The 10,768-nt window shown below is 47.8% G+C and overlaps 1 protein-coding gene across 1 annotated transcript in view; it reads left to right on the forward strand.

The window, feature by feature from the left end:
• Positions 1-7,645: 7,645 nt before the first annotated feature.
• The window catches only part of LOC101011071 (cytochrome P450 4F11), a 45,046-nt gene continuing 41,923 nt past the window's right edge, over positions 7,646-10,768 (forward strand). The window contains exons 1-2 of the mRNA XM_031659795.1: positions 7,646-7,733; positions 8,016-8,214. Of these exons, the coding sequence (XP_031515655.1) occupies positions 7,666-7,733; positions 8,016-8,214 (267 nt within the window). The 5' untranslated portion in view covers positions 7,646-7,665. The remainder of the gene's footprint in view (positions 7,734-8,015; positions 8,215-10,768) is intronic.

Below are 10,768 nucleotides of genomic sequence, written 5' to 3' on the forward strand. Positions count from 1 at the left end.
GTCCCAAGACTGAGGTCCCTGTCCAGTTCACAGAACATAGGATAGAAGGGTGTAGCTGCACTTGGCAGGCTCTCAGGAATTCTCAGCTTCCTTCTCTTGCCAGCCTCCCACCCTACATCTCTCCTTTCCAGTTGATCACTCTTCTGACCCCTTTCCTCAATCTCAGGCAGCGCCCATTTTTTTCCCTCTTTTTGAACCTCTCTGACTCCTGCCCAGGCAGCCCGTCCATCAGGTACTACCTGAATCCTCCCCCTGCATTTCTTTCTGTTATGTGCCAGGGTGACCCCCACAAGTGTCAGACATTGGGCACGTCCTCACCCTTTCACCCTTATATTCCTCCTTCATTCCCATCAGTGACCCGTCTTGGGGTGAGGTGCAGTCAGGACCTTCCCGTTTGACACTTAGGATTCAAAGTCAGATGATTGAAATAAAAATACCATACCAAAGGTATGATCTGAGCCAATTTGTACTGAAGTCACACATCTTTGCTGTGTGACTCTGAGCCAGCTAATTCCCGTCTATGCACTTCAGTTTCCTCAAACATATAATGCGGGCAACAATCTAGCTCAGGGTTGTTCTGAGGACAAAGTTTGAGGAACTCAGAACTGTGCCTGGTGCACATTGGATGCTTAATAAATGTGGCCATTATTACCTCCTCTCCGAGAAAGTCTGGCTAAGAAAGCATGTTGCCTTTTAAGATAGTTTTTTTCTACCATGACTTTAAAGACTGTCTTGGAACTCATAGGCAAAATTCTGATATCTGTGCTCCTTGAATAATCTCTTGCGTTTTAGAGGACTGTGCATTTAGGAGGCAATTTTTCCCAAGACTGGTTGTGGGCACCTGAAAGTGCAAGGTGGTAGGAGAAGGAAAGAAGCTTCAGTTAATGTTTTAAAATGATGTCCTACTGCAAACATTGACCTCTGTTCACAGCCTAAGGAATCCTGCACCACTGCACCCTGCTGACTTGTCAAATCTTCTCTCCAGCTCATATCCCTCACTTGTTCCACTCAGTTGCCTTGTCTTTGATTCTTATCTCCAAATACATTATGTTTTCTTGTTTAATGCCATTCTACTTCCTTTGTACTTTTATGAAAGATCAGTTGCCTATACTTATCGGGCCTATATTCTGGGATTTATATTCCGGTTCATTGACCTATTTGTCTTTTCTTTTACTAGTACAATATCTTGATTACTGTAACTTTACAGTAAGTCTTGAATTTGTATATTGTCATTCCTCAAACTATGTTCCACTTCTTCAATAGTGTGTTGACTATTCTGGGTCTTTTGTCTCTCCGCCTACATTTTAGAGTTAGTTTGTTGATATCCATCAGAAAACTTTCTCAAATGTTTATTGGGATTGTATTGAATCTACAGAATTAGTTGGAAAGAACTGACATCCTGAGAATATTTTCTGCCTTATAAGAAATGCTCAAGGGAGTCCTGCATCTGGAAGTGAAAATAGGATAATGACCATCATGACAACACGGAAAAGTATAAAATTCACTGGCAGACCAGATAGACTTAGGATAAAGAGAAATGAATCTAACCTAAATACTACAGGAAATCACAAAACTTTAATAGTAAACAATAAAAGAAGAAGAAAGGAACAAAGGACATGCAAAACAACAGGGAAACAATTAAGAAAATGACAAGAATATGTCTACCTATCAATAATAACAAATATAAGTGGATTAAATTCCCCATTTAAAAGATGTAAACTGGCTGAATGGATTTTTTTTAGTGACCCAACTACATGCTGCCTACAAGAAACTCACTTCACCTCTAAAGGTGAAACAGAAATAGATAGTCCACACAAAAAAAAGCACACAAGCAAAACAGGAGTTGCTGTATTGTCTCTTCAGGTTGTTGATTGATTTCTTTGCTCTGAAGAAACTTTTTAGTTTGGTTTAACCCCATCCGTCTATTTTACCTTTGTTACTTATGGTGTTGAGTTCTTATCAAAAAACATATTGGCCGTATCGGTTTCCTCAAGCATTTTCCCAATGTTGTCTTCAAGTAATTCGTAATTTCAGGTTTTTTCATTTAAGTCTTTAATCCATTTTGATTTGATATTTGAATATGGTAAGAGATAAGAGTCTAGTTTCATTTTCAGCACAACTTCAATAAATGATGTTGAGAGAACTGGATGTGTACGTGCAGAAAATGAAAGCGAGATAACACCTCACCCCCATTGAAATGGGGATTATAGAAAAGACAGGGTTTTTTTTTTTTTTTTTTTCCTGAGATGGTGGATTGGAGGCATTGTTAGCATGCTTCTCCCACTTGGAAAAACAAATGCGTGTGTAAAGATTCACACTGTGAAGTTTTTTCCAAGAAGTGACACAGGAACTTCATAGGAAAACTGAAAGAAATCACCCTTTGAAAGAAGCATGAGGCTGCAGCCTACATCACGAGCCAGGTGGACAACTGTAAGTCCCCAGAGTGTGAGAGAGGGATAAAGTACCTCCGGGATATACAGTCCCACCAGGGAATCTGGCAATCCAGGCCACATGGAAGGTCTTAAGGAAATGAGGAAATGGGTACATTCTTGGAAACATAAACTCTCCTAGCTTGAAACAGGAAGAAATAGAAACCCTGAGCAGACCAATAACAAGCAGTGAGATTGAATCAGTAATAAATAAATTGGCAACAACAACAACAACAAAAAGTTCAGGGCCAGATCAATTCACAGTCAAATTCTACCAGACATTCCAAAAATAATTGGTACCAATCCTACTGGAAGTAGTCCAAAAGATTGAGAAAGAGGGCCTATTCTCTAACTGACTCAGTTTATGAATTCAGTATCACTCTGATAACAAAACCAGGAAAGGACATAACAACATACAAAAACTACAGACCAATACACTTGATGAATATAGATGCAAAGATCCTCAACAAAATACTAGCTAACCAAATCCAACAGCACATCAGAAGGATTATACCCAATTGTTAAGCGGGTTTTATCCCAGGGATGCAGGGATGGTTCAACATATGCAAGTCGATAACTGTGATTAATCACATGAACAGAATTAAAAGCAAAAATCATATGATCATCTTCATGGACACAGAAAAAGTGCTCTATAAAATCCAGCATCCTTTTATGATAAAAAAAAGTCTCAACAAACTAAGCATAGAATAAATATATCTTAACATACTAAAAGTCTTACAAGGCAAAACCACAGCCAACATCAAACGAATGGGAAAACCTGGAAAAGCATTCCCTGAGAACTGAAACAAAGACAAGGATGCTCTACTTTCACCATTTCCATTCACAAAAGGAAATCCCAACGACAGCAATCAGGAAGAGAAAGAAATAAAAGTCATCCAAATTAGAAAAGAGGAGGTCAAAGTATCACTGTTTACTAATGATATGATCATATATCTAGAAAACCCTAAAGACTCCACCAAAAGACTCCTAGATTTGTTAAATGATTTTAGTAAAATCTCACTACATTGATGTTGTAACCTCACTGAGGTTACAACATCAATGTACACAAATCAGCAGTGCTGCTATACACCAGCAACAACCAAGCTGAGAATCATATCAAGAACTTAATCCCTTTTGTAATAGCTGCAAAAAATAAAATGCCTAGAAATATACCTGACCAAAGAGGTGAAAAATCTCTACAAGGAGAACTACAAAACACTGCTGTAAGAAATCATAGATGACACAAACAAATGGAAACACATGCCATGTTCATGAGTTGGAAGAATCAATTTGTGAAAATGACCATACTATCCAAAGCAATCTACAGATTCCACGCAATGTCTATCGAAATACCATTATTTTTCACAGAATTAGAAAAAGCAATCCTAAATAGTGACCAAGAGATATCTAGGAGTGCAAGCTGGGCTTGGCTTTCTGGAAGGAGGATGGATCTTCAGGGATTGTTTCATGTTAGACTGAGGAGTCCTCAGAGCTGGTGTGATTTTCAAGGGTGTCTTGCCTTCTCTCCAGGATGAAGATGGGAAGGAGTTGTCTGATGAGGACATAAGAGCAGAAGCTGACAATTTCATGTTTGAGGATGAGGGTCCCAGTGTAGGATTACAGTGAGGGTCAGGATCTGTCACCCCAGGGATGTTGTGGGTGGACCCTGGATCGCTTCACCTTTCCCATTTCCCTTCCCCCATCCTCCCCCAGGCTCTCAATGCACGGGTGCTGTCCATCCTCTGATGCTGAAGCAGCCCAGAAACCCAAGACTGCCTGGTTGCCCCTCAGGCCATGACATCATGGCGGGTGGTCTCTCCTGGGTCCTGTACAGCCTTGCAAGGCACCCAGAATACCAGGAGCACTGCTGGCAGGAGGTGCAAGAGTTTGTGAAGGACCGTAAGCCTAAAGAGATTGAATGGTGAGTACAGGTGCTGGTGGCTGTTCCTGAGCTCCATGACTCATGTTGGCAGTGTCGATGACTCTGCTCCCCAGGTGGGGAGGGGAGGAACAGTTGTTTTTGTCTACTCTGTCACTATTGTTTTGTGGGAATAGGAGCAGAGGACGACAGGCAGGGCTCAATACCCAGTCTGGCTATTAGGGGAAAAATTGCAGGCTGTTTGGACAGAAAATATCTGCTCCACTGAGAGAATTGGTGACAATGAACGAGGGGAGGTGATGCCACTTAACACATATTTAGTAAATGAACTTCCCCTTCACTCCCTTCTTTTTATCCCGAAACGTTATTTTGCATGCATCATTGTCTGTTTTAGTTATTATGACAACTTTGTGGGATGGTGCTACTGAAACATCCATTTACAAACGTGAAGGAGCACAGCCTGGTGGTGAGGGGGGTACAATGTGAGGCTGGGTGGGTGGTCTGGTGCACAGCCCAGATCCATCAGCTGTGTGACTGTGAGTAGTCACTTATTTTCCAGACTTGATTTCTCATTTGTGAAATGGAAAAACAAAATGGTTAATATACTTAAAAGACTTAAAACAGGCTCCATGACTCATGTTGGCAATGTCGATGGCTACCATTCCTGCTCTAGGTTGCCTGCCCCTCCCAGGCACACAGGAGGTCCACAGTGAGCTGAGCCCCTCTAGCTACTGGGGGCACTTTCTTCTCTGTCCCTAGGACTCTGGCTGTTCATCAACCTCTGGCTTTGCTCCTTGAGTAACAGGGATGCAACCGCCAGCAGGTGAGGTCTGTCCTTGCAGAGGGAGTGGGGATTCTGGGGGATGCACCCTACGAGACTGAGGCTGTAGGGCCAGGTGCCTGAATCCCCTGGCTGTTTGAGTTGGCAGGGGTAATAGGGTGGGGGTGGTCTACGTGCTCCCCAACACCCAACCAGTGTCAGGAGTACTGGCTTCCCCACCCTCCTGCTCAGCAGCTCTGCTAGGAGCCCCCTCCTTCAAGCCCCCCCTCACCTAACTCCACCCCACAGGGAAATTCTGGACAGATCTAGGGAGGGCCAGGAGGGGAGCCCTGGATCTGTTGGGCGGAGGATCCTACGTGTGGGAGAAGGAACCAGGTACTGAATCAAGGGCCTCAAGATATTTCTCCTTTGGGGCCTCCACATTGCCTGAGATTCCTCCATTATAAATGTCCCTATATTAACATGGCATTGATGCTAATGAATGGGGACGGTGCAGCATGGCAGAGAGGATGGATTTAGACTTGAGGGTCTCATAGACCTGAATTCCTGTGAGCTCTGCAACTTGGACTAGAGGACTGCCCTCTCCGAGCCTCAATTTGTTTTTATGTTCAATGGACACCTTCCCTCCACTGGGTGCCATCACTCAGGTCTCTCCATCAATGCCCAGGGTTCTGGTCTAGAGAGCTGATGGGAGGGTGGTGGGACAGCTTTGGGCACTGTGATGCAGATGAGCATCTGATACAGTCGGGTGCAAGTTATGTAGAGCACCTGACACAGTAGGTGTACTTTATGTGGCGCACCTAGCACATAGTAGGTACACTTTATGTGGCATACTTGGCACACAGCAGGTGCTCTTTATGTAGCATATCTGGCACACAGTAAGGCACACTTTATATAGTGCACCTGGCACACAGTATGTGTGCTTTATGTCAAATATGTTGCACAGAGTACTTTTACTTTATGTAGGGGATCTAACACACAGGAGAAGCATTTTATGTGGATCATCTAGCACACAGTAGGTGTGCTTTATTTAAAGCACCTGGCACACAGCAGGCATGGTTTATATAAAGGGCTAGGGACTCAAGATACAGGTTTTGTGAAGGGCGCCCAGCATACAGTAGACACTCTATGTGGAGCACCTGGCACACAGTAGGTGCACTATATGTGTAGTAGCCAGAACACAATAGACAAGATTTATGTAGCATACTTGACACAGAGTAGGTACACTTTAGGTAGGTTACCAGGTACATAGTAGACATGTTCAATGTGGAGCACCTGACACACAGTAGGTATGCTTTATATATGGCACGTGGCACAGAGTAGGCACGCTTTATATGAAGTACTCTGCACAAAGTAAGGTTGCATTATATAGAGCATGCTGCACACAGTAGGTGAACTTTATGTGGCACACCTGGCACATAGTAGACAGAATTTATGTAGAGTAGCTGATACACAGTAGGTGCACTTTATATAGTGAGGCTGGCACACACTAAGTGCACACAGTAGTACCTTCCATACAGTCTTTTGCACAGAGTAGAGACAGGCACACAGCAGCTGAAGTGCTAGTTGCCATCCCCTTCCCTTCGGTCCCTCTTTTTGGAGCTCCTTCTTCTTAGGAGCCTTCCTCTGTCACCCTCTAAGGCCTCATCTGGCATCCCATTTCCCAGATGGGAAGCATGAGCCCAGGAGGGCCACATTGCCCACAGTCAGAGAAAGGACAGGGCAGAACAAGGACTCCACTCAGGGTCCCCTCGCTCTGCCCTCCCCTGCCTGGACCCCGTCCACTCACAGCCACTCTCAGCCTCATCCCCTATGCCTCCACTCTGTCCTCCTAAGCTGAGCCCAGCCTGTAGGCCTGTAGGTTTTCTCCTCCAGCTGGACTCTTTATCCCCAGAATCTGACGCTGGTAATCCTCAGTGGGGTTGGGGCTGCATTCTTTCTTCCTGCTTCCAGCAGTCAGGTCTCAGCTCAGGCCTTTGGCTGCCTGGAGGCAGAACTTGAACTCTTGCCAGGTTGTGAAGCCAAAGATGAGGGGCTTCTGTCTCTGAATCTCCTGAGTCTGCACCAGATATGGTGCCTGACATCCTCCCCGCCCATGTTTGGAGAGGAGCCCAGATGATCTGGGACAAGGGTTGGCCTGGCTCAGCTCAGCTGGCTGCGAACTCTCACAGGAAGTATATGCTTTTATCTGAATGCCCTTGTCTTGGAAGGGCAGGGTGGAGGTAAACTTGGGGCTCAGATTCCCCTTTAACCACCCCCCAACTTCCCCTGCAGACTGCCAAGAAGGTACTGAGACCTGAGAAATCAGTGCTCATGCTGGGGCACCCTAAGCTGCACCCAACTGGCCCAACCCGAGGTTTTGGCTGGCTGCCCAGGCACGGAAGACACACCCAGACTGTGGGGATTGGCTGCCTCAGCTCATCCCAGCCCAGCCCAGCCTCCTAAGGCCTTCCCTAGGTCAGAGACCAGGGCCAAAGACCTCCCAGCAGAAGCGGAGAGCAGTTTCTGTGGGACAGGCTGTTCCCGACAAAAGGTGCCAGGCTAGGGGTGGCTGGGCTGGAGGGTCCTGGCCTGGAATGGGGAGGAGACTGCCCAAGGCTGGGGTGGCTACAAGCTGCTGGCATGGGAAACTGGTGGTTTCCTGGTAACTGAACTCCTAGCAAATTCCCAAGGATTCAGGCTGGGCCCTTCTGGACTCTAATCAGCCCATCTCTTTCCCTTTCTGTGTGGTTACCAGATCACTGGAAGTCACTTGGTTGTTGGTTTTGGTTGGGCCTTTCTGGACTTTAGATCTCAGCCCTTGTTTACCCACCTCTGAGGCCTCCCTGCCCTGCCCCCAGTAGTTCCTGATCCTGCCCTTCTCCACTGTCCCTGGAGCTCTTCCCTGGGCCTCAGGACCTCACCTTCCATCCCCTCTGCCCTGCAGGATGTCACTGCTGAGCCTGCCCTGGCTGGGCCTGGGACCGGTGGCAACGTCCCCAGGGCTGCTCCTGATGCTGGTTGCGGGCTCCTGGCTCCTTGCCCGTGTCCTGGCCTGGATCTATGCCTTCTATGACAACTGCCGCCGGCTTCAGTGTTTCCCGCAGCCCCCAAAACGGCACTGGTTTTGGGGCCACCTGGGCCTGGTGAGTGTGACAGCAAAATGTGTCTGGGGTCTCAGGGTGGACAGATTTCCAGAAGAGCAGGAATGGCGCTCAGGGAGGTTGGTATTGATGGTGTCTGGGGCGTGGGACCCCAGAGAAGCAAGGGCAATGGTTCACTCATTCCTCTGCCCACTCACTCATTCCTCTCCTGACTCACTCATCCCTCTACCCACTCACTCATCCCTCTACCCACTCACTCATCCGTCTACCTACTCAGTCATTCCTCTCCTCACTCGCTCATTCCTCTCCTCACTCGCTCATTCCTCTCCTCACTCCTCTCCTCACTCGCTCATTCCTCTCCTCACTCGCTCATTCCTCTCCTCACTCACTCATTCCTCTCCTCACTCACTCATTCTTCTCCTCACTCACTCATTCCTCTACCCACTCATTCCCCTACCCACTCACTCATTCCTCTACCCACTCACTTATTCCTCTCCTCACTCGCTCATTCCTCTACCCACTCACTCATTCCTCTCCTCACTCGCTCATTCCTCTCCTCACTCACTCATTCCTCTCCTCACTCGCTCATTCCTCTCCTCGCTCACTCATTCCTCTACCCGCTCGCTCATTCTTCTCCTCGCTCACTCATTCCTCTCCTCACTCACTCATTCCTCTCCTCGCTCACTCGTTCCTCTCCTCACTCACTCATTCCTCTCCTCACTCACTCATTCCTCTCCTCACTCGCTCATTCCTCTCCTCACTCACTCATTCCTCTGCTGTTCCATCCCAAGCCTTTCTTACCTTCCTTGTCCTGTCCACCCCAGCCTGCTCTGGATCCTTTTCCTGCCTGTCTTTCTTACAATAGTGCACTTCCCAGAGGCTCCTGCATGGGCTGTGGGGGTGCACAGAGCAGGGTTCTCCTGGCATTCCCACCTTCTCCACTGCTGGACTTGAGGCCTCCTGAGTCCACTACACAGGGGCTGCTCCCTGCCTGGCCCATTTGCTTGTATCTGCCTATCTCTGGGCTGCTGCTTTCCCACAGGAATTAGCTCTGACTCCCTTCCCCTTGGAGGGACACAGCTGGGCCAGAAGAGAAGTGTAGGACAGTCTCCCACACCCATCCCCTTCCAAGGGCGACATGCTCTTGCCCACTAAGATGTCCCAATGAGCCCTGTAGTCACAACCTGGATATAATTTGGCCACTCCCTTACCGTTTCAGAAGCTGTCCTTGACATCCCCAGACCTTGCCCTCTGACTTGGACCTGCCCTCGCCTTTGGGGGACGTGGCCTCTGTCTGCTCACTTACAAATGGCAGATTGATGGGCGTGTCCACAGGTGAACAGGAAGCACTAGCATAGAGCCTGGCGTAAGGGAGGCTCTCCCAGGTTGGGGGCTGCCATTCTGATGGACATTAGAGACGCCTCTGCTCCCCTGGGAGTTGTTGAGAACAGATGGCCCTCAGCATGCAGACCCTTCATCTGTGGGAGGAACCAGTGCCCGTGTGGACCAGCCAGGACACAAAAGGATGTGGGAACCAGCCCTAGGGATATGTCCTGAGGCCACACTGCTGCCCCAAACCTCCTCCCATGGGGACCTTCCCATATAGCAATCCCCAGACTGAAATCATTTCCAGGATGAGAAAACACATCCTCTTGAGCAGACAGCTCGTCTTCTCCCTCTGCTTTGGTGTTTACCCTCGGATCCTGGGACAGCCCCAAGAGAGAAGGAGCAGAGGTCAGCAGAAATCCCCTGCAGCTGTTCAGAATCCAGACACGCTGCTCACTGCAGAGGCTGCACCGTGTCCGGTGGCTGCAGGGGGACTTGTTGTGGCTCCTTCCGGGGAGGCCCATTACTCAGGGTCCTCCCTAGAAACAGATAGGGTCTGTTTCTTCTCACCTCCAATGCATGTATGTGTGGAGACAGAAAGAGACGGAGAGATGAGAATTTATTATGGGAATCGGATAATGTGATGATGGAGGCCAAGAAGTCCCATGATATACCATCTGCAAGCCAGAAAGCAGGGACGCTGGTGGTATAAATTCAGCCTGAGTCCAGAAAGGCCTGAGTTGGAGTTCTGAGGGCAGGAGAAGACCAATGTCTCAGCTGCAGAAGAGCGAGCAAATTCTTCCTTTCCTCTTTTTGTCCTGTTCAAGAATTCAATGAATTGGATGGGTTCTGAGGTCTCAGGGTGGATGGGCTTCCTGAGGGGCTGCACTTCCAGTAGGGGCTCAGGGAGCTGGGTATTGATGGTGGCTGGGGTCTGGGACCCCAGAGAAGCGAGAGACATGGCTGACTCATTCTTCTGCTCGCTCACTCATTCCCCTACCTACTCACTCATTCCTCTCCTCACTGATTCCTCTATCCACTTACTCATTCCTCTCCTCACTCACTCATTCTTCTCCTCACTCACTCATTCCTTTCCTCACTCACTCATTCCTCCCCTCACTCACTCATTCCTCTCCTCACTCACTCATTCCTCTCCTCACTCACTCATTCCTCTCCTCACTCACTCATTCCTCTCCTCACTCACTCATTCCTCTCCTCACTCACTCATTCTTCTCCTCACTCACTCATTCCTCTCCTCACTGATTCCTCT

The sequence above is a fragment of the Papio anubis genome, chromosome 20 (genome assembly GCF_008728515.1).
Source record: "Papio anubis isolate 15944 chromosome 20, Panubis1.0, whole genome shotgun sequence".
NCBI classification, from domain to species: domain Eukaryota; kingdom Metazoa; phylum Chordata; class Mammalia; order Primates; family Cercopithecidae; genus Papio; species Papio anubis.